The 27,458-nt window shown below is 47.3% G+C and overlaps 1 protein-coding gene across 1 annotated transcript; it reads right to left on the bottom strand.

Annotated features, from left to right (window-relative positions):
• Window positions 1-311: 311 nt before the first annotated feature.
• AHCY (adenosylhomocysteinase) lies at window positions 312-26,848 on the bottom strand. The gene is made up of 10 exons (XM_066561711.1): window positions 26,748-26,848; window positions 24,930-25,120; window positions 22,112-22,187; window positions 20,202-20,354; window positions 14,651-14,763; window positions 11,823-12,030; window positions 10,307-10,394; window positions 9,329-9,446; window positions 4,252-4,446; window positions 312-1,290 (listed from the first exon to the last, which is right to left on the bottom strand). Exons 1-10 carry the CDS (start codon window positions 26,773-26,775, stop codon window positions 1,159-1,161), a joined length of 1,302 nt encoding a protein of 433 aa, XP_066417808.1. The 5' UTR covers window positions 26,776-26,848; the 3' UTR covers window positions 312-1,158.
• Window positions 26,849-27,458: the final 610 nt, after the last annotated feature.

Genomic DNA, 27,458 nt, shown 5'->3' with positions numbered 1-27,458 from the left:
CAGAAACAGAGGTGGTCTGCAGTGCAGTCTGCAGTGCTGGACTGAAGAGGACAGTGGCAAGAATGGGCTTCCATGGCATATGGAGATAAATCTGTGTGGGCAGTGACCATCCTGTAAGATTCAGCCCTTCATATATTTCCTGAGAAGCAGCTTTTCCCAGCCCCAGCACAAGATGCAGAGCAGCCACAGCAAGGGTTTTTGCCTTGAGGACACCACACGTGGGTATATAAAATATTTTCAGTAGCTTAAAGATCACACAAAGGTAAACAAACCCATGGCAAACCCCAAAATATCTCACTGCACAAAACAAGTCAGGCCACAGTCAGATCTTTAATAAAAGCACTTGAAGTCAGTGACAAACATGATACAGCAGACATGACAACTCAGAGAAATCAAGTTGGGGGTAACAGTGTGCTGCTGGTGTCTGCAGAGGACTGAGCAAGGCCCCTAAACCCAATGATCCCCTCAGTGGCTCCTCAGCTGCTCACAACACTCTTGAAGGCTGCTAAAAGTCTCTCTTGCCTCACCCCTCCTCAAGCTGGTATGGCAGAAGCACAAAATGGTCTTGATTCTGACCAAAACCAATGAAGTAAACTAACCCAGGAAAAAGCTCCAGCTCTAATCTTTTAACAGGAGGCTGAGTTGCTTTTACAGCAAGGAGACCAAGCAACTCATATCCTCCCTATTTCCTCCAGTTTCACAATATGCACTTTACCAGGGCACTGTTGTGGAGAGGGCCTGCCACTGCCAGTGTCCTACTGGGATTTACCTGATTGGAGCAAGGCATGGCAAAAGCATCTCCCTGCAGAAACCGTTCCCCACCTCATGGTGAGCTGTTCAAAGCTGACAGCCACTTGTGTGGCATGACTCCATATTCTCATTTAGCCACCTTCTGTCCTGTTCCCCTCACTGGAGCATTACAAACCAACAAAAGGTGCACAGCATCCTTTTCACTGTGACATTAGCTAAGTAACCAATTCTAATTCCAGGAGTCAGTGATCCTCATCCACTGACAGAGCCCTGAAGGCTCCCTGGTAAGGGGAGGGGTTGTGCAGCACTGAGAGGAAAATGGCAAAAGGCTTGTCCTCAGAAGCCCAGCACACACAAGAGCTTTGGAAGGTTGTATCCCTGCACTTTGGTCTTTGGGCAGCCACCTGCTCAGTATCTGTAGTGGTCTGGCTTGAAGGGCCCATCTCTGGACAAGCCCAGGTATTTGGCCTGTTTGTCACTCAGCTTCGTCAGCTTCACACTCAGCTTGTCCAGATGAGCAGCAGCCACAGCTTCATCCAGCTGGAAAACAAAACATTGAGATAAGAACATCAGAACTGAGTTCTATTAGTTCAGGAAGTCACAGTCCAGAGGGCAAAATTAATATGTGGAAACCAAGAGCAGCAACAAGGGGGGCTTAAACTGACACAGCTCTTTTCCTGCCAACATCCCTCTCCTGTCTGAGCACAGACCTGCACTTACATGGAAGAGCCTTGTGCTTTTGAGGGAGTCAGGTTAAGTGAAACAAAATTTTATATAATCAAACCCTTTTCAATCAATTTACCCATTCACATCCATCCAACAAGGAAAGAACAGAGATCAAACTCTTCAGATAAAAGAATATCCAGTTTGGTAAAATTATAAAGTTTCCACTACAAAGAAAAGACACCTGGACATACTACACTGTCATCCTACAATATTATTTAAGTCCTAACACTGGAAAAAAAAATTCCTGCCCTCTCCAGATATCCCATCTTAGGGCCACACGAATAATGAAATTCACTCCAGAATCTCCAGTTCAGCAAGACTACTTGTATCTACTGGCACTGTCTTCATGAAGAATAAAACCAAGGTGGGCTGTAGGACACAAGCACAGAAAGGCTGAGATAATTTCTCTATCCCAGAGGTGTCAGGCAGATGTGTAAACTCAAGAAACTGAAAAATTTAGAAAGTTAGAAGGCAATTAAGTGCTCCAAGAGCAGGTACAGGAGAGTCAGAAAACAAACAGGAGGATGCTGACCAAGCTGCTGTGTCAGGGGGGATGTACAGCCACAGGGGATATTCAGAGGTAGAAAGGACAGCACAAGCAGGGATCAAGGACAAGCCTGACCATTTGTAATTCCTGCAAAAACCAGGCAATCATTGCAGAGTAAACAGATACAAGCTAAGTCTAAATCCCAGCAGCACAGAGAAAACCAGAAATATTTCCCTCATATTACTTTAGTAGACATGAAAGGCTGCAATATAACTGAAGGGCAGTAGATAAACAAAACAATCAAGGGCCAGCTTGTGAACCAGCAGGGCCTAAATGATTCAAAAACTAGTCCTGGATTTCCCCCTCCAAGGGCCTGTGGTAACAAAGCCACTACTCTGAAGTGATGCCATGCCATGAACCAGGGTAAAAAGCTCCATCTGCACAGAGGGTAACTCACAGCAGCTCAGCCTGCTCACAGTGACCACTGTGGACCTTTTCCCTTGCCTTTAGGGAACCAGGACAGCCAAGGTGACAAGACAAAATCAGAAACCTAAGGGGAAATGGTTGAAATGGTGGCAGTGAACCATGAAATCCACCAAAGAGTCAGATAAACCATGAAAGAAAGAAAACCTAAGGGGAAGGTCTGTGTTTAGGAGGGAAACAAGTATTTAAGCCTAGTACATCCTGTCAAGATGTCATGAAACAAAGGAGGGTCAGAAATTGTATTCTCATCTGGTTGATTAGACAGGGGTGTGAAGCTCTCACAGGTGTATTTCCAGTGAATTTAAGACAGATTTCACCCACTTGAAAAGGAACTGAGTCCCTGACAATTCCCAGATGAGGTTTTCAAGCAGCAGCAGGGATCAATTGTTTCACAGCTGCTTCAGCTTGGGGACTTCAAGACTTAGACATAAACACACACAAATTTAGACAAAGGTAAGCCGACATTCTCACCTAAAAATCAAAGCTAAGCAGGACAGATTTATGCCAAGAACATAGAGACAGGAGTTTTCCTGGATTTCCAGGAACACATGTTGCAGAAATGTGTGCAGGTCTGCAATGGCCAATCAAAGCAATATTCTTGCAGTCAAAGAAAGTGCAGGGTAAGGTTCTTGGTAATTGTTAAGTCTTGCACTTGGACCTCAGAGCAATTGCACAGAACAAGGAAAGGCATTAACCCAGAAAATTATCACAGAAAGCTCTTTTGTTGGTTCTGACAAGGTGACTGCTTTATTCTTTGAATAAAGCCTTCTGTGAGGCACAGAGGGTCAAAAGTGTTTGTCACAGTGGATGAACCTGAAGAGATCACTGCCATATGCTTCCCCCTAACAGGCAAATTCATATTTAACTGCTTTGGGCATCACTTCTCATTTCTTTGTACTTCCAGTTAAAATATGCTTACTAAAAATTGTTATTCAGTGAAAGGATGAAGTCACATTTTATCAGCAACACTGGGATGTATTTTCAAGAGAACTGTCAATAAGACTGTTCTTTTGAAGACAAAAGTTGTGGCAGTTTGCTGATCCACTCCTACACTGCATTTCTAGTATGCTTTGCTTGATCCTTAACTGATGAGTTTGTAAACTTAAGTTCTTCAGGAAACACCTCATTAATAAGCCCAAACATACACATTCTACTTCCCAAATGGAAAGTATTTTCACATTTACTCTCACACCTGGGTTGTGCTCCAAAAGCAGTAGGATTTAACTCCAGCATCTTTTTCCACGAACCATCTCAAATTCTCAGGCTTATTTTGGAAAATTAAAACCATGTTAGTTTTCTAAAAGGAATATGCAAGCTGTGACATGATCCAGACTTTTCCAAGAACAAAAACCACAGAGATAAGTTTAAAGGGAAATCTGAGGAAATCTGTCATTAATATTTTGTGAAGTTATTAAGACCAGATTGTGATAAGCTCTCTCAGGTGCAAATGGGATCAGGACTCTATCAACCACAGTAAAAGGGATTCAGTTTCACTCCAGCTTCAACTCTGCCCTTTGCTGCTAGACAGGTTTGTAGAAGGAACAAGCTGATTGGTAGAAGCTCTCCAACTGCCCTGAGGCAGCACAGGGCTTCCCAGCACCTTAGAGAAGGCAAGAAGTGCCTGGATGCTCTGTTACAGGACAGGCAAGTCCCAGTTCTGCACACAATAGAACAGCCCATTCACACCCAGCACATGCAAAGCCAAACATCCTCTGAAGGACAGAACCTTCAATGAGTCCAAGCACCAACAAAGCCAGACCTGAAGCTGCCTTCCTTACCAGCACCTTTGTGTGGCTGTCACTCACCTTCTTTGGCAGGAAGTGGACCCCCACAGCATATCTGTCACTGTGGGTCCAGAGCTCGATCTGTGCCAGGACCTGGTTGGTGAAGGAGTTGCTCATGACGAAGCTGGGGTGGCCCATGGCACAGCCCAGGTTCACCAGGCGGCCCTCGGCCAGCAGGATGATGTGGCGGCCGTTGCGCAGGGTGTAGCGATCCACCTGTGGGAGCAGCAGGGCCACGTCAGGCACGGGGCAAAGCCGGGGCCCAGGGGGCTTCCCTGCCCCTCAGCAATTCAGGTGTAACACAGACACCCTTCTCTCCAACCCTGGTGTTTGCAAAGCCTGCAGCAACCCTGGCCTTCACAGCACACACATCTCAGCATCTGCTTTGTACTTCACCAGCTCTGCCCACACTCCTTCAACCAGCTCTGCCCACACTCCTGGCTTTTCCACATGCCAGTGTAGTCCCAGCCAGCTGTGATGGGAATGTGCTGCTAGCAGTAAATCCCAGTTCATCTACACCCACTGGTCACAACTGGTGTGTAGTGACAGGGAAGAGGGAACACCTCTGCATGCAGCAGTCCAGAGCTTTGGCATCTAACACAGGGAACAGCTGGAGCCCTCAGCCTGCTGAAGGTCCCCTGGAACTGTTCCCACCTCTGCAAGGCCAATACACAAAACAAAGAGCTGTCCTGGCTCCTGGTGTACCCTGCTTTGCTCTTGGGGGACCACAGGCATGATCCTCCCCAATCCACCCCAGGCACAGGAGGACTCTGCACACAGAATCCAGGCTCAGATGGGCTAAGGAGACAGAGCCTCAGCTGTGAGAGTCCCACACAACTCAGGAGACAGATAAGGTCACTGTCCCACACAACTCAGGAGATAATGTCACTTAACATGTGCCCCAACTGCCTGGGCCAGACTGGACTCCTGCAATGTTAAACTTAACTCTGCTTCTTTTGCACCTCTCATTAGCTCCTCTCTGCCCTGCCTTCACCCTAGAGGAGGTTACAATATTAAAGCAATAATGAGACACTAACATGGCCCATAAGTCACAAGAATACTCAGTATTAACTGGTATTTATTGCTCACTTCATACCAAGCATTTGGAAGCAGAGCACTTTGGGAATACTTAAAACATAATCAGCAACCAACTCTGACAAAGCCTAATGCTTCAGGCCATTTATTTTCTGCTAGCACAGCAGAGCAACTGTGACAGACCTAAAAGAGTCCTTACTCACAGCTATATTTAAACTCCAGAAGCTAAGTCATTTAATATTAAGTAAAACACAGCTTTCAATTTTGCTCTTAAAGCTTCGGCCTGTAAGTTAAAAGCCACATATGATGAAGCTGTAATTGTAACAAAACTCTCTTCTGAAAATCATCCTTGTTCAGGACTTCAGCAGAGATGCCAAGAGCAAACCAATACAAACCATGTTTTTTATAACAGGCATTTTGCCTTCAGAGGTGGTGTGTGCCTCCACCTGCCTGCCCCAGCTATGCTTCAATCACAGCATCATTTTCTGCTTCTCAGGTTCACATGACAGATTATTATGATATCAGCACAACACATGCAGGCAGTAACCACCTCAAAGAGCAGCCCTAAATCAGCCTTGATTTCTCCTGCCCAAAAGCACTCAGCAGGTGGGATAAGAATGATCCCCCCTGAGCAGCTGCAGTTGTTATTTTGGATGTCAATTCTCCATTGTGGACTAGCAGTGACAGTGCTCAGTGCACCCAAAAAACACCATATGGGCCATCAGGAGATTATGGGAGGAAGTAACAAAAGAGGGAACCAGATGGGAAGCAAAACATGAAAAATCCTGAGAACAGCTACAGTGTTACTGATAACAAACATTGCATTTACAGACTGAACTACTGAAAGATAGTTGAGCAGTTCAAGTAGCATTTCAGTTTTGAAGTCTAAATTGGGTGGTTTAGGGTGTCAAAATCTTGTATCCTTACATAATATCCACATAACTTGCCCCTGGACAGCTGGATTGTGCATAGAACCCCACCCCTTCAGCAACCTGTGCTGACAGGAGTCATTCAATGCACAGGGGAACATAGAAAATGTAAAATTAATGCAGAGAAATAAATACAAAATAGTAGTGGTACCAGCAGAGGCTGAAGTCAGTACTGTGGAAACCCATCTCATATACAAGCAGACAGAACAGACTGATTTGTAAACTCAATAAATTGCTCCAGAAGTAGAATTCAAATTATCCAAGCAATAAGCTCCTCTCCACACTTAGACAAATGCCTCCTCCTTTTTCCCACTGGAATTTGTTTGGCTCTGGACTTTCTGGCTGCTTTGCACTTCCCTTCCCACTATGTGGGAATAACTTACAAGCCAAAGTTCACTGACCTTGACCTTTCCTTGCCCTCTCAAGTTGAGTTTGTGCTGCAGGTCAGTCTTTGATACTCAAACACAGCTGAGCAGGGCTGCAGTGCAAACCCAGAGCCAAACCAACCTGCCAGCTTTTCAGCAATAAGCCTATTTCCTCCTTACCTGTCCTCTGAAAGCAACACATCAGTCACAATGGCACAGTAAGATGTTTTTCTTATTAAAGTATTAAACATCTCTTCAATCAGCCCAGCACTGGTACTGAAACTTTCATGCTGGACACAGTCTCAATTACTCTGTACCTCCAGCTGAAGTTAAACACCTTCAGCCCTGGCATTAACCCTCTCATCAAGAGAGATGTTCCTCATAGAAAGTCAGGGATTTTTTTGCTCTTGTACTATGTTCCCCTCTCTGGTTCAGGATACAGAAAAGAAGCTGACAGGTTTTAGTAAAAATCTGAATATTTAGAAAGTTAGATTTCTTCAGCATTAATCCATATGGACAAGCCTGACCCCAATTCCATCCTTTTCAAAAGGTAATTTTATTTTTTTTTAACCAGAATCTTGTTACAATTTTCATACCTGAGACCACACTGCACCTTACTACACTCTGTCATCAATGTCAGACTGGCCCCTCAAAGCAAGCATTTAAAAAGGGATTTACTGCCTCTGTGCAGGGAGTTTGTATGGTGCCATATTAACACCCACTTAAATCTTCAACAATGTTTATTCTTCAATCAGTCCAAGGTTTAGTTTTAAACAACCTGAGCTAGCAGAAGGCAGGCAGGTACCCGTGGGCTGAGCAGAGTCAGCTCCACTAAGGCCATAGGCAAGAACAAACCTGAACACAGTGAGAACTTGAGGGTGTAACTCCAGCCCTGGTTAAGGCCATGCAAAGTGACCCAACATACCTTTCACAGGTGCTTAGTCAGACTTTGATGTAGGTGGCAAATAAGTCACAGGGGAATTATGAAAATTGGAAGGGCAAATGGAGATCTGAGAGGTATGTTTGGGTGTGGTGTTATTAAAAAGTACAAAACCTGTCACAAAATCCAGCTAATAGCAAAGATACTCCCTCTTCAAAAGGTAACCAGAAGTCCCTCACCAAGTCAGATGAAACCTGGTTTGCTTTATGGTTGTCCCTCAACACTGGTGTGACCAAACAGTGTTGATGTAGTTCAGTTTTGTTTCTCTGCTTTAAGACACACAGTTGAAAAGCTGAAATTTTCAGACTCTGATTTCCCTTGTGTAGCTACAGCCATAGCTTAACACAAATACATGGCAGGCATGCAAGCTGAGCAAGGGTAAAACATCCTGCCTGCTCTGCCCACACAGGTTTCTAAAATGAAGGCACCAGGTCTGGAAGAGAAACCCAAGTTTGGCAGAGCACCAGGTAGGCTTTCCTGAGGCTTCAATTTCAGAGTGGATGAAAAACACACACCACACTTTGAAAACAAAGAGGTGTGAGTTTTTTCAAACCTTGACAGAATCCCAAAAGTCATTCCATTGAGATTCCCTTAGGACCATGACTGTTCTGCTGCAGAGCAGTACCTGAGCAAACAGCTCCACAAGAGGAGATTCAGGTCAGGCACCAGGCAATCTATGGGCTCTGCTCTTGAAGTTTATAGGGTGTCTAATGGTCTGCTCTGTATTTCTCATTGTCCTAGGGTGACGTTATGATGCTTGTATCCCCATTCATGTGTTCTGTTAATGTTGGATATTATGTTCTGTACCTTTAAGACTGGCTCTGAAGAGGGAAAGTTTTGTTTTGGTTTTCTTATCAGCCTGGCGGGACACAGAGACTGCAGCTTTTGCTTTTGCTGCTTTTGCTTCTTGCTTTGCTCTCTCGCTCTTGCTTGCTTCGCTTCTGCTTGCTTTTGCTCATTAGCTAGTTTAGCTAAACTGTCCAAATTTCTTCCTGGACTGTTTCTCCTTTCCTTTTTCTGATCATTTCGAACCTGCTCTGGACTGGGACCTGGGAAACACCAAGATCCTGCACCTTCTGGCCTGCAGCAGCAGCCCCAGCGCCGGAGGGACTGAGAACAGAGTGACCACCCCCCAAGAGAGACTTTCTGAATTTTTCATCTTTTTCAGAGTGGTGTCATCCGGTATTGTTCATTTTGTGTGCTGGGGGGTGCTGTGCTTGTTAAATAAACAGGTTCTTTCCACTCCTCTCCGAGGAATCCTTCCCGAACCAGTTGGGTTGAGGGGCTGTGTGGGTTTGCTTACTGGAGGAGCCCTAATTTGGAAATTCTCCTCCTAATTTGCCCTAAACCTCGACACTCATCTACCTTGCTTTTGGAAGCTGAGCTATGACATTGTTTTCACCTCAGGGCTACTGAAGCAAGCACATTTGCATACCCCCTACCCATGCCCCAAACATCAAAGCTGAATGCATCAAAGCAGAATTACTTGATGCAATTAATTGTCTCTACAACCAGCACTACGGGTAGGCTCCTGTCTCTCAAGGAAGTGGCAACACATGGAGGAAGATGTACCCATACCAGGCACTTCTCCCCAGAGATCACCCTGAGGCCTTGGGCACTGGCTGGAAACAATTTCTTTCATGGCAGCCCAAGACTATCATGTGCAGCTTGTCCCAGGTTAGCAGAATCTGCATTCTGACCAGAGCAACAGTGGCTTCCAACAAAGCTAGAAACACCAAAGAAGCTGAAGAGAAATACTCTCTAGAAATGGACACTGAGTAGCTACTGGTTTTTTTCCAGCAGGAGAGCCTGTGGAAAGGCTGCCTCACCTGAGGTTTGATATTCACTGCCTCCACTGCATTGTCATTCAGCCACTTGGCATCAACTTCCACGTCAAAATGGCCAATATTACACACTATGGCATCATCCTTCATCTGCTCAAAGTGTCTGCAAAAGAAAAGAAGTTGTATCAAAAGTTAATCCACACAGTTTTCTCCCTCAGCAGATGCTCCAATCCACAGCCCTGAGAAGTGCCTAGCTCAACAACTGCATTGACTCTCACAAGGTGTGTGGGGCTGGTAACCCCTCCAGGCATGGCAAGTCTACTGGAAAAGCCTTTCAAACTTCTAGGGAAGGACACTTCCCAAAGATATAAAAACTTACTGGAGAGAAAGTATTTTCCCAATTTGGAAAGTAATAAGCTTTTGTTTGATTGGTCAAAACAAATACCTGCAGTTATTCTCCTTACACAAGAAATAATTTGCTTCATGACTTTGAAGTTCCCAGGAGTTTTACATCTCTTCCCACATAATCTGATCTTCCATTATAACATGTACAGTCATCATGGCAAAGAAAGGAAGGAGTCTGTGTGGAGCTGGGGATATAAACTGAGATCTAAGAAGCAGAACCAAACACTGCAGGGCAGTACATTGAGAACAGGCTGGTTTCAGCTGCTGATATGCACCCACAGATGGAATCACTTTCAACCTTTACCTGCCTCCCCTTCTGTTCACATTTGTCTGGCCTAACACAGAATTCAGCCCTGATGCCTTCATTCTCCAAAAGTCAATCTACCTCTCTGCAGCCTTTGTTTCTCCATCATTACATTCCATAAGCCAGGAACAACTGCAATGTGGCAACATCCGACCAAAACTGACCAAAGATTTAATTTCTCACCAAATTCATGCTAAATTCTGATGTCCACAAGTCAGATTGAGTGCTAACTGCTGACAGGTTATAACTGTATTTTAGAAAAGAAATCTAATTGTACAGGTATGCTTTCAATAAAGCAAGTGGCTTGGCCATACCTGCCCTGCACAATATCAGTGCAGCCAGTGGTGGTGACAAAGATGTTGCCCTCTTTGCAGGCCTCCTCCATGGTTGTAACTTCATAACCTGAAAAGAGAAAATGTTACTTCTCTACACAACCACCAACATTTATTAACAAGTGGGACACAATACTAGAAGTAGAAAAGTACAGAGAAAGAATGAGTCAAATGTTTCTGCCAAAACCTGGCCTAGAAATGATGCAAGGTAGTGGGACACTGGTCTCGCTAAACAGCACCATGGCACAAAAACCACCCATCCCTCACCCTTTCCAAATCTGTGGATCTGTGCATTCAATCTGTGCAGTCTGGCACAGCACTCAAGACTGAATTCAGGGAGTCAAATTTGCAAAAGAAGTGTCCCCACAACACCTGCAGTTCATGGCAGGTATGAACAGAAATGGGATAAACTGGTACCAAAGGCACGGTTACATGAGGCAGCCAGCTCCAGAGCATGCCCTGGGCTCAGCTGGAAAGACAGAGAGCATGGCACTGCTCTTCAAAAAAATCTATAGAGGGTAAGGCCTGGTGTTTTTTAATGTTTTAATTCCAGTCAAGCCTTATCCCACACTGGAGATTAGAACTGCAAACCTCAGACAATCCCTCAGCCCATCACTACCACGGTCTCTGAATCCTTGATTCACAACACACCTTCAAGGCCTCAAGTAACAAACTCCTTCCCTAACTGCAAGGAGAGAATTCCTACAGTTAAATTGGATTCAACTGTACCTCAGCAGGGACAGGGCTGAAACCCACTGCATCTTTCTTGGCCAGCACTCATTTACTGCTCTCCACTGACACACAGACCCTGTCAGATGCCCCAGTTGCTGTTATGAGTAGAATTTTTTTAAAAGGTTGCAGAGTTCACAGGTTGGGCCAGTTGCTGCCACGGTGGAATTCTAACTGTTTGTTGTTGTAATCACCTGTTGTTAATAGTTTTTTGTTAACTACCTGTTGTTGATGGTTGGGAATTCCCCTTTTTGTAGAGTGGCACCCTGCTGCTTCCTGGAGAATGGTACCCGAGAAAGTGAAGAGGAGGGGACAACAAAATTGGCATGCAAATGAGGAAGCCCCTCACCAAACCTAGCAAAAACCCCTAAAAACAACGAGCCAACAGGGAATTGAGGGATCAAGGTGCAGGGAATTGAGGGATCAAGGTGCTGTCCAGACGTGAGGAACAGAATCCAGTGTCCGCTAAGACCCTTTTTACCCCTCACTCTAACCTGAAAGATGTTGGCTGGAAAGAGGAGCTCGAATGTCAGACTGAAAAACTGGGAATCTCCTGATGCTCAGGTGAGGACAGAACCCCCAGCTCTGCCTGCAGGCCAGTAGACAAAGCTGCATTTTTCCTCCCCCTCTGTGCCTTTCCTAGAAGCAGCGGTGCTGCAAGCGCGACCCGTTGGTTCTTCCTATCTGAGCTGATTTTTAATAAAGGCATTAAAAAGGAGAAAGGTCTCCTGCCCTGTTTATTTAAGTTGCTGCTCTGCTCAGCTCCCACCTTCCATGGCTGCCTGGAGCGCGTTGATGGGGTCGATTTCCGTGATGATGACTCTGGCTCCGAAGCTCCGCAGGGCCTGGGCGCAGCCCTTGCCCACGTCCCCATATCCTGCCACCACTGCCACCTTCCCAGCAATCATGACATCTGTGGCACGCTTGATGCCATCTATGAGGGACTCTCTGCAGCCATAAAGGTTGTCAAACTTGCTCTGAGGGAGAAAACAGAGCAGTTTCAGAACAGATGAATGCTACACAAGTGAAATTTCCTTAAAGAAAGAAAATGGACTTATGTGCAAGTACTAGGAGAGTAATTTAAATACTTTAACCACCACGAGGGACAGGAAGAAGACAACCTGGTTAGATGTTTTTATTCATCCAGTTTCAGTCTATGGAGTTATATCAAACACAAGCTTCAACATGGTGAGAAGCATTTCATAAATACCTTGTATCTACTGACCAGGGCTTGGACTTGCTAAAAACTTGTTAGAGGTAACCTGAGTGTCTTTCACACCAATGTAGGTCTAAGTTCCTAAACCAGATGTTCATCAGCTCCTTGCTGCTATTTATCAGACAATGAACTGAACCAAATGCCACAGGAAGGCAAAACACACCAGCAGCATATCATCTTATCTCTACAAGACACATCCAGCCTGCAGAGCAGCAAGCTGCCCACACCGACCAGGAGTAACTGGTTCTTGCAGCCCCAGAAGATACAAAATACATCTTTTCCCATGAAGAGTTACCCTAACACTGTCACTCACTATTGCTCAGATTTAGAAAGATTGAGCAAGCAGCCATTCACAATAATGGTCACTGCAACCAGGACCCTCTGGATTTCATCTCCTAATGCCCCATCACACAACATCCTCCTGCTGTAACACTGACATTGACAGCCAGACCCTCCAATCAAAAGTGCCCAGCTAAATCAGACATCAAATACTACCTCACCCCTTGAACACCTTCCTAAACTCAAACACACCTTGTTGTGCTAATCTTTGTAATGCTCCTTCTTCTTCTGAAGCCTTTTGTTCTGACCAGGAGGAGGGGCTGTACAAACAGATTTGATTCCTTGGGGAGTTACAGAGACCAAGAATTTTTAAAGAAGCTGGCTACTAATGTTGAGCTGTGCTTTACTATTGCAAGGAAGCAATACTAAAAAAATCCTGCATTCACAGCAAAATACTGGTCTCAAAGCCTGTCCTGGCTTTCTACAGCCTTAGGGCACCAACCCTTCTCGCTTTTACTTAACACAGCACTGTCTGCTACAGGCAATCCTAAGATTAAATTCCCAGAGGCAGCAACCTGGTCTAGTGGAAGGCACACCCACAACACCAGCAGTTCTTGTAAGTATGAACAGAAATGGGATAAACTGCTCATGGCCAAAATGTAACAAATTATACCTCAGATCCAGAAGTTCCTGACTCAGTGCCTACAATCATTACCAGAGGCATAGCTGCCATTAATGTATCAGAAAATTGTGTTACCAATTCTTCAAATTCTAGAGCTAGTACCAGTTGGTATCCCGCTTTCCTAGTCCTGCAGATTTTCCATGCAGCATAGAGGAAAAGAGCATGGTCAGTCAGATTTGATTCCTCATCACCAAATCCCCCAACTGCAGTCAAAGCCTTCCAGGTGTCTGTTCATTCCCATGCAGGGAATAGAGCAGAGTGTTGGATGCAGACATTTGCCCCACCCAAAACACATTTGAGTGGCAGAGGGGAAGAACAGAGCTGGCTGCTGTGCCTGCCTTCTCTCTCCAAATGTTAGCACAGGAACCTGGCACCAACTGGAAATAGCAAAGTGGGAGAGCAGTTTGTCATCTCAGTTGCACATTTTCCCAGAGATCTGTAATTGTGGCCAGTACAAATCTTATACTGTATAAATACCAAACAAGACTTGAAAACAAGCACTTGCTTGGCACTAGAATCCCAAATCCCTTTAAGAGGCTTTGTTAGAAACATCTGAATTTCCAAGTCTACTAAACAGTACTAATAATTATTATGCAAGTGGCACAAATCTGGCTGAAAAGGATGTGAAGAACTTCCTTCAAAATCAACTGGACTCCAGCCCACAACCTATGAAGTGTCAGGGGCATCTTAGTGAGCAGAAAGGAGACAGCAAACTGCAGAGAAGGCAGGCCAAACATGAGAACTGCCAACCCAATAGGATGATGTCTGTATGGAACTTGAAATAGAGTCAGTAACTAGATTTATAAAACATCAAGATGCATAAATCTTTAGTACACCTTTAATTGCCACTATAATTCATCTGCAGCCAAAAAGCACCATCACCCTTTAAAAACCATTCCACTTCATTCTCAATTCACCAGGCTTTATCTTGGAAGCAGTACTAAAGCTAAGCAAGGGATAAATATCTCCCTCCTGCCCTCTCTTCTGCATCTGCTGCTCACAGATCAGCCACAGGCTGAACAACCAACCAACCTTGACCAGCACAAGCTCAAGGAGGTCACACTCTCTTTTCCAGCTGGTATCTGACACTTGCCTGGGAGCCTTTAAGCTACTCAGAGTGAGGACAGGCTCCTTGCCACAAGTACTGACTGCCCAGGAGTCATGATCTCCAAAAGTGTGTTCACATTCTTAAACAGCAGAAGAATGGATGTCCTTACATACAAAAACCCCTTGATGTCCTGACAACAGGGCATTTACAATGACATCAAGGGCTCACTTTTAGGATATGCTGGAAATCTCTGCTCAGAACCAGATCAGGAGAAGCTCAGCAAGAGAAGGAATACTTTCATGGCAATGACAACATCCCAACATCAAGCTGGTCAGAGAGCAGAACACTGTAGAAGGGCTCTGTCTGTATTACCTTGGTGACAGAGTCATTCACATTGATAGCTGGCACTTTTAGGGTCCCATTGGCCTTCATCTTGTACAGGTTGTGAACCCCAGTGGTTGTCTCTTCTGAAATACCTCTAATTCCTGTGGGAAGAGTAAAAGTATTCACGATAGTTGGAGTCAATGCTGTGCAAATCAGGCCATCCAGGTGCTGGGAACATCCCACAGAGGCTTAAGTTCAACAGTCCCTTGGCAGAGAGCAGGGAAGAGATGAAAACCCTCAAACAACTGCAGGAACATCAGAGGACGTGTTTCAGAGCCATACACCTGCTCACCTGTGCTGTGCCTGCCCGGCTCCCGGGGCACGCAGGCGGGCGCAGGATCCGGGCCCGGGGAGGGAACGGGGACGGGCCCCGGGCCAGGATCGGCCTCAGCAACGGTCCCGGCCCGGCCGCGCTCCGCGGCGCCGCAGCGCCCTCTGCTGTCAGCCCGGGGCGCCGCTCAGCCCGGCCCGCAGGCAATGGCCTGGGCTGGGAGGGACCCCCAGGATCACCCATGGCTGCCCCAGCCCTGCCCAGACACCCCAACAGCCCCAGCCTGGGCATCCCTGGCAGCTCCTGGAGCTCTGGCAGCCTCGGGGCCGTGCCCATTCCCTGGGCAGCCTGGGCAGTGCCAGCACCCTCTGGGGAAGAGCCTTTCCCTGGTATCAGCCTGAGCCTCCCTGGCACAGCTCCAGCCATGCCCTGTGCCTGTCCCAGAGCAGAGATCAGAGCTGCCCTCGGGAGGAGCTGCAGCCCTGGTGGGATCTGACCTCAGGCTCCTCCAGCTGAACAGATCAAGTGCCCTCAGCTGCTCCTCATGGGCTTCTTCTCAAGGCCCTTCAGCCTCTTCCTGTCCCTCCTTTGGACACTCTCTAGCAGCTTTAGATCTTGTTTATATTGTGCTGCTCAAACCTGCCCCCAGGACTCGAGGTGGGGCCACCCCAGCGCAGAGCAGAGTGGACAGTCACCTCTCCCCCAGCCAGCCTGATGCACCCTGGAACACTCAGAAGCAAAGCAAGGATTGTGCTCCTCAAGGTCATGCCCAAGCTTTGATTTTCACCCTAAAGAGCATTTAAATCCTTGTTATTGTGCCTCCATTCTTTCCTCACTGTGTGTGTCACTGGGTTTCAGCATTTCCTCCTGCAGTGCCATTGTCAGGACTTTTTTTGCACTTCTTTCCCTCTCTGCTCATTTTCTTTTAAAATAATTTTTTCTGTGGACAAACCCATGCTCTCTTCTTCCATGCCTCCCCAAGACATTACCAACCCTCCCCAAACTGCAGTCCTGGTTAAGCTTGCAGAGTCTGCCTGGGGTCTGGGATGCAGCCAGGCTCATCCCTGGTCCCCCAGCTGCAGATGGGGAACCCTGGGCTGTCCTGTCCCAGCAGCTCCCCTGGGATGGACAAATGAACACAGGGCATCTGCAGATCCCCAATGATGGAAATTTGACCATGATGTCTCACCACTATTTTCCCAGCTCTGGGGCACCCTGGATGGATCCTGGGGCTGGTTCCTTGTCCAGGACCTACTGATGGCTCCTCTCTGCACCCTGAGGGACTGTAGCTTGCTAGTGAGAGCATGGTTGCACTGGGGCCACCCTTGGCTTCTGGCTTGTCCCCCTCCTGGGGGAGCCCCCTTCTTGCTGCTTTCTGATGCATCTTGTTGCAAAATCCTCATTTTGGAGTTCCAGTCAATTATTGCTGAATACCTCAGCCACTTCTCATATGGTTTCTCCTCAAGTTTTTTCACCATCCTTGTGTCCCTCCTTTGGACACTCACTCTCTAAGAGTTTGACATTTTTCTTACATTGTGGTGACCAAAACCACACAATGTTCAAGGGGAGGCTGCCCAAACCCAGAGCAGGGCAGGCCAACCCCCTCCCTTGACCAACTGGTGATGCTACCCATGACACAAATGGTCCTCCTGGCTCCAGGGCACTGCTCACTCAGAGATGCCAAGTCTGGTCCAAATCCATCCTTACTCCTCAAAAAATCCAGCTGTGAGCTGGTCCAAGCCCAGGCAGGAAACTCTGAGAGCAATTCAACATGGTTTTCACAACAAAATTGACAGATTCCCCAGTGGAGCCTGAGACTGAGCCATGAGACCCTCCCATTGCTCCCCACACCACTCTGTAGCACATGAAGGAAATGAGACCAACAGCACTAGAAGGGAAAAGGCTGATTAACTGGAGAAGGCTCCAGAGAGCTCACTGCAGCTTTTTAATACCTGAAGTGGGCTTACAAGATGTGGACACACTGTTTAGCATGGCCTGTTGCAAGAGGACAAGGGAGAATGGTTTTAAATTGAAAGAGGATGATTCAGACTAGATATAAGATACCATTTTTTTACAATGAGGGTGGAATAGGCTGCCCTGAGAAGTGCTCTAGGTCCCATCCCTTGGAATGTTCAAAGGGCTCTGAGCAACCTGAGTTGAAGATGTCCTGCCCATTGCAGGCAGGCTGGACTAGAGAGCCTTTAAAAGGTCCCTGCAACCCAAACCATTCTGTGGTTCTGTGATCAGGCTGACTGATCCCCTTCACTTTACCTCGCCACAGAGCCTTCGACAGCCCCACTGCCCTGATGGTCACCTGCTGAGGGAATGCATTCAGGCTTTGGCATATTTAGGGCTTGCTTGGAGGAGAAAGCAGAGTTTAAAGTTCAGTGCAGCCCTGTGCACAGTGAAATGGAGGATCTGTAGACATTCTCCCAAAAGCATCAGCTTCCAGAACAACTGCCTGGATCATGGACAATCACCCCCTTGAAGAAAAGCTTTTGGAGGTCACAGTAGGAACCTCCAGTTCAAACCTGCCCTCTCAGCTTTTGGAGGTCACAGCAGGAACCTCCAGTTCAAACCTGCCCTCTCTTCCTGTGTATCTGGCAAATAAGAGACACTCTCCTCATCCTTCATCTCTCTCCAGGTGAGAGTCCTGAGCTTAGCAGATTCTCTTTCCACAGCACTAAGCAGACCTCACAGCCCATATGCCAACAGCTTCCCCACCCTGGAGGCACCCCAGCACTGTCCCAGGTGCCATTCACAGCTGCTCTAAACCACTCTGCAGCTGCCCCAAGTGCTGCCTACACCACTCATGGTCAATGCCTGAGTGACTGGAGAGCAGAGAAGGGCCTGCAGCAAGAACAAGTTTGAATTAAATTGACACAACCTTGCTAAATGCTCAGACCTTTATTTGTCACCTGAGCAATGAGCAAGTCTGATCAATGACTCACAAATGAGCCAGTCTTCCCCACACAGGGCTTTTGCACAGATGACTTTCCCCACTGGCCAGTTCTCATTTCCCCCCCCTTTTCTTCCTTTATTTATCTTGGTATTAAGGGCATTTGGCTTAATGGAATAAGCCAACAGTACAAAGGCCATTCTGCCCTCTAACTGCAGGCACACTTCAGGAGAGAGGCAGCTTACTGAGCAGTTCCACATACACATTTAACTTGTCTCCTAGTTGAAGGAATACTACTTTCAACTGTTAGCTGCACACTAGGACCAAACTATTTAAATTAGAATGCAGCTGAAGCATGGAAGACAATTCCCTCTGAAATTAGCCCAGAAAACTTATCTGGCCTTTAAATGGCAAATGGCATTTTCAGCTGCCTCATGCCAAAATGCCTCCCATGTTCACAATCCACACACTGTGCATGCTCTGCCAAAGTCACTCTCATTCCACCTCCACAGTAGTCATATCTCCCCACAAGCCCTTAAGATATATTAGCCTGTTAGCTATAAGATACCAAAATTTGATGCTACACCTATTCATTTAAACAGACTTTGCAGCTAAAAGGCTAAACACAGATCTCAGGTTAAGGAGATCAAGACTCTACTCTGTGAGCCCCATTCTGGAAGTTTTTCTGTTTCCAAGGAACAATGGACTGGAAAGTAAAACAGATCAAGTTTGTCATCCTCTACAAAGGATGAGATCAGTCTTAATTTACTGAACTGCTGCAAGAAGCTTTTCAACTACAGCCAATGCAGACAGTCATACATTTTGGGAAGGGAAACACTGACAGATATTGCATCCTCCCTAGACTTTTTAAAACCCCAGAGGAAGAGTCATTTCTATGAATTTAGGAAGCAAACCCAGACAGGGATATTTTTTATCAGAGGCAGGCTACACATGTATGTCAAAACCTGAGACAGCTCAAGAGCCATTGTCCTTCTGCCCTGTATTATACTGGTGCCTTCTCCACCAGGAGCACAAGACTGGCAAGAGGATGAAAAGGGCTGGAGAGGAGAAAGAAGGACAACAGGAGGGCTGAAAGTGTGAAAGGAGCTCAGCTCAAGTACCTCTGGAAACAGACACCAACCAAAGTGTACATGGTAGGGAAACAACCCTGCAAAACAGAGAATGAACATGGGAAATACTTTCTTTGGCCTCTGACAACACCAGGAAGACAGAGAGGGATGACCAATTGTATTCCTGGGCATCAAACATGGGAAAAGCAAGAGGTCACGCACATCACAAAGAGGCAACCCAAGAAGCACCAGAGCTTTGATGGAAGAGAGGCTGAGCAGAGACCAATGAAAACTTTCCATCACAGTTTAAATAACACAAAGATGTTGAGTGTTGGTTTATAGGTGACATCAGGCTGAGGATGAAGGACAAAGTGAGGCTTGTCACAGAGAAAGTTTCCCTCTTTCTGGTGCCCCTACCTGCAGCAGCACATGGATGAGGAGCAAAGCCCCACACTCCCCACAAACAGCCCTATTCACAGCCTGCCACCTTCAGATTTTTTCCTATCTTATTACTAAAGCAGAGCATGAGTCAGAGGAGAGCTGATCCAGGCTTCTACAGCAACCTCCCCTCTACAAAAGCACCAACAGGCCCCACTGTATCACCACCACCCAATTTCCTTCACATCCCAGACCAAACGTGCCCCTTAACTACCCTGGGCACAAATCTTGCTGCAGCACAGCTGATGGACAGTGGCAGTGCTAAGGAGAGTCTGTCATACTCACCAGGCACAGATCAGCCTGCTCATGTCAAATTCCCTTCACAGAAACCTTTTACATAAGCACATGCTAGCAACATTACACTGATCAGTTTTACCAACTTGCACTGAAGGCAAATCAAAGCAAGAGTTCCTGACTTCATCAGCATCTTCACTGACAAACTGAATGAGCATTTAAGGTGGAACTGTTCATTTTCCACAGAAGGCTTCAGGTGGTCATGACTTCATTCAGAACTGCACTAAGACAATGGGTAAGAAATGCATTCATGTAAAACTGTTAATTGCAAACAGCTGTTCTAGAACACAGCCCTCTTCCAGGAAGCTTTTGGCATGACAGCAGAACTACCTAGAGGTCATTTTCAGGTAATGGGCTCAGTGAACTATGGCCAGGACAGGTCACTGCAGCTACAGAGCAGAAGTGGGAACAGATCCTGCAGGTAAGAGATTCTGGTCTTGAACTGTAAGGAATTTTCACAGCCTGTTTGTACACGCCTGTCCCTCTTCCCCCACCTCTTTTTACACACCCCCCACCCAAACAGCCTGCCAGGCAGAACTGTGCCTACCAAAACAAAACACAAGTCACCTTTCAACAGCTGTGGGTATTTGGTATGAACTAGGTTGGTAAGATCTCCACCATCATCCAGAATCATGTTGAGGGGCTGCCCATCCTTGAAGTACAGGGTCTGCTCGATGCACCACAAGTATTCCTCATCTGTCTCTCCTTTCCAGGCAAACACTGCATGGGAACAAGCACAAACCATTAGCCAGTTTCTTACTCAGCATGTAGTGAAGCAGCCAAAGGAAGATTTCATCAGCAGCTCCCAGTAGCAGCTGACAGACAGATGATTATCTGTGCCTGCAGGCCAGCAAGGACATTTGCACTGAAAAAACAGACCTCAGAATAATCACTGTTCCAAGGCCACAAACATGGTCAAAATTTTGAGACTTCATTGTTCTCCTTATTCCTCTTCCATGTTAAAAAGGAGAAGACAAAGCAAACTAAAGCAGACTCACATCCACAGCACCCCATTCATTAGAAATAACCACTGGACAGAATGATACAGATGAATGAATACATGACCACAGCATTTTCTAGCACAGCAGAAAAGAGGGACCAGATTTCAGCATGAGCTAAGCAGCAGAATATAAACTCTTCAACAGCTCTGAGTTTAAATTCTAGTCTCTCTAGCCCAGCACTAAAATCCATGCTGAGGTGCCTCATCTGCTCTAATCAGGGTGTACTTCTATGTCAGTACAGCCCTAGCAACAGGTTACCACCACTGGTATGCTGTATCCACTAGGATTTCTTTCTTTCCAGGCATCTGTACTGTCTTCCTGCTGTACTCAACCCTCAGAAGTACTCAGCCACTCAAACACGTATTGGGCGCATTATTTACACACCCCAACATTCAGCTAAATCATTGTGTTTTCACTGTTTACATAGAAAATTGCTTGAGCCATGAAGAGCTAATCATGCAATTGCCTATTCTGAATTAATGTGTGTCAGGATCTCATATTGAAGCCAAAGGACCAGCATTCCTTCAGGGTCTCACAAATTCAGTATGTGAGGCACAATATTAACAAAGAGAGCAGGTTCCAAAAATAAGGATACAAATGGCAATGGTCACACACTTTCACAAACACTCAACCTGTAAGTGGCTCTTCAGTTGAGTTTTGGGTGCTGAAAGCAGTGAGGAAGACAACCCAATATCTAAAGAATCCCATGTGGCCCTCTGACATCCCACACCAGAGGCAATGCCTGGAGCTGGTAGTGCCAAAGGAGCTGATGAAGGGATCACTTTGCTGCCCTAGAATGTGCCACAATTAGGGAAAGACCTGTGCCAATAATTATTTATAATAGAAATGAGAGACCACTCCCAAAGCAGACTGCCAGAAACCAAATTTAGCCTCTGCCAACAGCTGGGCTCAGTTCCCAGCACTGAGGATTACATTTCCTTCAGCTGACACCACAGACAGCTTCAGGTATTTTTACTGGTCCATGAGGAATTCCTCCTTATTGGAACCTGACAGTAACAAGACAGCAGCATCCTGATACAGCAACTAAGGGATATTAGGCAGGAACACAGCTGGGCTAATTCTAGCCTAAAAATATCTTGGGTATTGACCCTGCCACTGTGACAGGGTACATGCAGTTCCCTTACCTTTCCCAATGCCTATTTAGGACAGGGCTTGCTGGAAAGCACCAAACACATCCAGCTGCACACACCTACACACCACTCCATTTCATCACCCAGCCCATTCCATCATCTTAATGAGATCTATCAGAGCCCAACAGCAGCCTTTGCTGGGAGACCTGGGCACAGGCTGATGCAACACAGCCTGAATCAAATGTCCTGGTTTGTAAAAACCACTGCTTCTGATGGGCTGTTTCTATCCTCAAGCTTGCTCAGAAGATCTTGATGTGTACAGTTTGATTTAGCAAGAACAGGCAGTACAGCCCAACTCAGCCAAACCAGAACATGGAGAACTTACCAGGGATACCAGCTTTTGCAATAGCAGCTGCAGCATGGTCCTGAGTGGAGAAAATGTTGCAGCTTGACCATTGTACCTGGAAAACAACCAAGTTTTGTTTGCTGAACAAAGTTCTGAGATATCAGGGACTCTATCAAACACAGGACTTAAAAAGGGAGCAAGAGCAGAAGGAAATTAGTGCAGATTCCTGCCATTTTCAGTAGCTCTACAAAGATAAGGTGAGAACTGGGTGTCTGACTAAGTCAGGGAAAATGTCACATGGAGAGAATGTGAATGAGCTTTAGTTGTGCCATATTATATTCAGCCATCTCCTTGCTCACAAGCACTTCTTCCAGACAGCCAGAGCATACTCCAGATCTTCAGGGGGGCCCAACAGGCACAGGATGGGTTTGGGAAGTTTTGGTGAATAAAGGTCAGATTTTCAGAACAGCCCTACAGCAAGTCCACTGAGGGTATGGACATGCAGCAACACACCTGCTGGCACTCACAAGAGTCAGAAATGCAGTTGAAACATTACACTCAATCCAGGCATTCTCTAAGATTATGCTCACCCACCTCCCACTCTGTGCTCCAGTCATGGAAGCTTTTCCAGCTGAGCTAAGTGTTTTCCTCAGATTTCATAACTAGGCTCAGGCACCTAGAAAAGCAACAGCATGTTGCTGAGTTGCACTGAAAAGGATCTGCACACCTACTGCAGCTCACAGCACCACATCCCAGAGCCACATACCCTCTGCTCCCCACAGGACTGACTGGCAGCTATTCACATGTTCACTGGCTACAGAGCTTAAGTAGAGAGGGCAATAAGGCACAAACATCCAGCCTGTTTTCAGATACTCACCCCACCTGATCAAAAAGTGACATTTTGAAGTAAAGGGTGCAGTAGGAAGCCACCTATACTACCAACACTTGTCATGAAAACACACCTGGAAGGAGCACAGGAAAACAAAATCCATAACCTAAAGCTGCACCTCCTTACCTGGGTTTTTGCAAGTTCCCCCCATACCAGCAGGTGACACCATGGGGGCAACTTGCAAAAACCCAGGTGAGGAGGTGCAGCTTTAGGTTATGGGTGTCATGACATTCAAAAGTATACAGAATACCTATATACTGTTTACACTTCAGACTCAATATAGACTTGTGGTAGTGACATAGAGCCTAGAATAACTGGAACACCTGACAGGCTCAGACACTAGTAATTACAACACTGGGTATGGAAAGGATTATTTTTTGTTACAAATTATGAAGCACAGAATATTTATTCTATCTTTATTAACCCAGCCAAAAAATGGCCACCAAGGTTACTATGCTGCAGTGAGCTACATCCTCATTACATGGGCTATGATTTTATCAGTTTCATTCCTCCCTCCCTGGCACCAAAGTTCTGACAGAACAGGTGAACCAGGGCTGAATCCAAACTCAAATCAAAGCCTAAACTAATCCACAGGCATCAGGACAAGGAGTTCACACAGCAACACACACCTTTAAAGGTACAACCACATCTTAGAGAAACCAAGTCTCTGCAGGTACCTGCCTGAATGACTTGGATGAACCCCTTATATCACTGGTCTGGGGTTATGCTCAGCTTAAAGCAGCTTGGCAATGTTTAACTAAGCACACAGCTGCCTCCTAGGCCAGCCATACTGGGATGCAGCAACCAACAGGAGCAGCAAGGAGCTTTCCCAAATTTCAATGGCTACTGCTTCCTTTTAAATCCTGCAGAGGGACACGAGTTCCACATGGAGTGGCTGGAACAAAGCCAGTACTGTACCTCCACATCAAAGCTCTCCTTCAGCACTGCACCATTTGCAACCACAGGACAGCTCTGAACAGGCTGGGGAACACCTGCACGGCAGCATGTACCCTGCCCAGGCTGACCTGGCACAGTGTCCATACCTACCTCCTCCTCTTTTTGAGGAAACATCTTCACAGCTACGGAGGAAACTCCTCCTTCTCCCAGCACCTTTCAATCAGTACAACCCTGCTCAATTCTTAACTGTTTCCAGAGAAGGATGCCATATAGGGCACCTCTGGGCAGCCAAACTGCAGGAAGAAGGAACTTCAGATCATTTACATACTTAACAATCCATCGAAATTCCAGTCAGCTCCCTGCTCAGCACACAAGCAATGCAGATTGTGCTCAGATACCTGGCTCTCCTCATGCCCTGTACAGCAAACACTCAGCTGTGACGTCCAGACTTCATTCAGCAAGTCAGGCATGGGACACAAGGCAGTAAATGGCTTCTGAGTGGCTCAGGCTTTAATATGGATGAGAGTGACTGGTTCCTAGTTACACAAAAAATTCAGTGGAGATCCCAGCCCTTGGTCCCTGAAGCCACAGTGCACCTCTTTTCTTTTCCTGCACAGCTGAAGGGCCAGCACAAGCTCTCAGTAAACTTCATTAGATTTTGCTGACATTACCAGGGCAGAGTGGGGTTCTTAATACAGGCTAATCTGTGCTGGAGGCAGTCCCTAGAGCTGCAGCATGAGCAGCCACAGCACTGCAAGCCTGAGCACAGCATAGCTGCGTGGCAGCAGCTGTGGGCACTGCCCAGGGCACTGCACACAGGGCACAACAGGCATTCAAAGCTGCAACTTGACCACAGGAAACACACACACCCACACCCCAGAGGTGCTGAGGGCAAGCAACAAGCTTCTTGCTCGAGGAGAGAAGACAAGACAATCCAGCCACGTGGAGATTGCAGCCTCATCCAAAAAGCACAGATGTTTGCCAGGATTCCGTAAGGTGTTACATAAGCAGGAGCAGTGACCTGGCAGAGCGTTACCCAAGAGCTGAGGGAGAAACTCAGAGCCACATTACCTCAGCCCCCAGCACGATGAGGGTCTCTATGAGCACTGCTGTCTGCACAGTCATGTGGAGGCAGCCGGCGATGCGGGCGCCTTTCAGGGGCTTGGATGCAGAGTACATCTCCCTCATCTTCATCAGCCCTGGCATCTCATTCTCTGCAATCTCAATGGCCTTGCGACCCCAGTCTGCAAGGCTGATGTCAGCTGCAAGAGAAGCAGGACAGGTGTCAGAGTTTGAATAGCTGAGACCTTGGTATCTGTTCACACACTTGTGGGTAGGCACTGGTTGCAACAGCTGAACTGAACACCCAGCACCAGCTGGGAGACGGAGGTACAGAAAAACCAGACCCTATTCCAGTTACTTCCTGGTTCTTTGCTATGGTACACAAGTTTAGACCAAACCTAACAGCCCCTCATGCTACTGCAAGAGGGTATAAATCAACTGTGATCTAGTGCACATACATCCTGAGGCCCATGAATTCAGTAAGCCACAGCCTTAAGCACTTTTTACAGACATTCCCCAAAAGTCCCAAAACTTCCTACAGGGACTGACTTCCACAGTATTGACCTGCATGTGGGGACAGGTTGGCTGTAGGGCAGTGGCTTCCCTCGCTGAGAATGCTCCCTAAGAGTGCACCAGGAGCTGAACCCAGCTTAGCTCCCACTCCTCACAGCAAAGCTGCAGGTCCTTCCCCATTGGATCCACAAGAATTATTTTAAGTGACTGTAATTATCTTAGTTACCTGTCTACTTCTACTTTTGTAAAAAGTATCTACAGCAGAAAAGTCCAGCAAAAAATGAGCAAGACAGATTTCTGACAGGCTTACTGTATTCATCATGGATGCCCAACCCCAGCCTTAAAAACACAAGGGTCAAGCAGGTAATGCCCAGCTGCATCAACTCTGCAGCAGCAGCCAACACAGACTGTCCTTCTTAGTTGGTTTGAGATTCTTGGAGAGATTTCAGAAGTTCACCATTCCATTTAGACCATAGTCAGATGCTTTTTTGTCACCTACCTCGTGAACACAGATTGTTTAGAGCACTGGGGAACACCAGAACTCCGAGTCAGACTGCTGGGTTTAACACAGACACACTAATTGCATTCTGCTGCAGAACGAAGCCTGGGGCCACTGAAGCTATTGCACGTGCTAGAGCTGACTGGAGCACAGCCTGTACACCACTAGGACTGAAACCTGCCTGAAAACAGGCCAGGAAAGGACGATAGAAACAAACATATCAAGAGGAGGAGGTTTAATCTTACCCCTGTTAAGGGCTTGGTAGCTTAACCAGGGCTGCTTCAAAAATACCCTACAGTATTTTAGGTTCAGAGCCTCTAGGGTAAATTATTTATGAATCTGAGCCTTACATACCAATGTTCTTTGAATGAAGCCTCCAAGGAACACCCAACTCTTTATATAAACTGGGATTCTTTGTGAAGTTTCAGGTCTAGTGAAATACCCGCCAAAACCTTCATGGCACATGAATCAAAGGTCCCGGGATGGGAAATACTTTTACCTTCGGAGCTAAGCCTGTTCCCGCCAAGGGCTCTGAGCGGCGGGAGAGGGACTGGGCAGCCGGGCCGGGAGAGCGGCACAACCGCGAGTGGGAAGCCGGCAGTGCCGCTCCCCGAGCCCCCTTCCCCCGCGGTGGCTCCCCCAGCGCACAGGGGGCTCAGGCCCGGCTCCGCCGCGGGCAGGACCCGCCGTCCTCCCCCCCGCGGCCGCATCCAGCGCGGCGCCGCAGCCGCCGAGGCCGCGCTCCCCGCACCGCACCCGCCCCGGCCCGGGAAAGGTGCCGAGCACGGCGGAGTCGGCCCAGGGCTCACACTCACCCACTTTGTAGGGCAGCCGGTCCGACATGGTGGAGCTGCGTGGCCGGCGAGCAGGAGGAGGCAGGAGCAGCTCCGGGCGCGCTTTAAGTAGAGGCGGTGCCGCTTGCGTGAGGCGGGGCTGCGCTTGGGCGCTGGGCCGGCGCTTCCTCCGGGCCGGGCTGGCCGCGGGCCCGCCTCCTCTGCGAGCAGCAAGGGCGCGGGGTCCGTGGGCTGTTCCCAGAACCTGGCCGTCCCCAGAACCTGCTCCCCGCTCCCTAGAACCTGTTCCCTGGCTTCTGCCGCAGCTTCAGCCCCGTGCCCGAGCAGGCTCTGGCGGCCGCCGCACCCACCGCTACTGGTGCCAGCACGGGAGCCGGTGTATAAATATCTGCAGGGATGGCTCAGAGCACGGACCAGGTTCTGCTCCCTGGGACCCAGCGATGGGATAAGAGGCAATGGGCAGAAGCTGAAGAAAGTTCCACCAACATGAGAAAGATATTTATTTTGCACGTGACCACTCACTGGAACAGATTGCTAGAGAGGCTGTGGAGTCTCCTTCACTGTAGATATTCAAGGCCCGTGCTGTGGGATGGCTCTCTTTGACCTAGGATGTGGGACCTGAAGCCACACTGTGGTCCCTTCCAGCCTCACCCATTCTCGGATTCTGTACCATGAAGCCACAGCAGGTCCCAGGGCAGTGCCAGGAACAGCCCTGATTCCCGATGCCAGGCC

The sequence above is a fragment of the Molothrus aeneus genome, chromosome 17 (assembly GCF_037042795.1).
Source record: "Molothrus aeneus isolate 106 chromosome 17, BPBGC_Maene_1.0, whole genome shotgun sequence".
NCBI lineage: Eukaryota > Metazoa > Chordata > Aves > Passeriformes > Icteridae > Molothrus > Molothrus aeneus.
This window is presented reverse-complemented; position numbering and strand designations above follow the sequence as displayed.

What these genes read in the sequence shown, in the direction of transcription:
- AHCY (XM_066561711.1), bottom strand. Translation starts at nt 26,775, where the DNA reads ATGTCGGACCGGCTGCCCTACAAAGTGG. An exon ending in TCATCGTGCTGGGGGCTGAG is followed by an intron (nt 22,188 to 24,929) that starts GTAATGTGGCTC and finishes GTTGTTTTCCAG; the next exon opens with GTACAATGGTCAAGCTGCAA. An exon ending in CAGTGAATATCAAACCTCAG is followed by an intron (nt 4,447 to 9,328) that starts GTGAGGCAGCCT and finishes CTGCTCCCACAG; the next exon opens with GTGGATCGCTACACCCTGCG.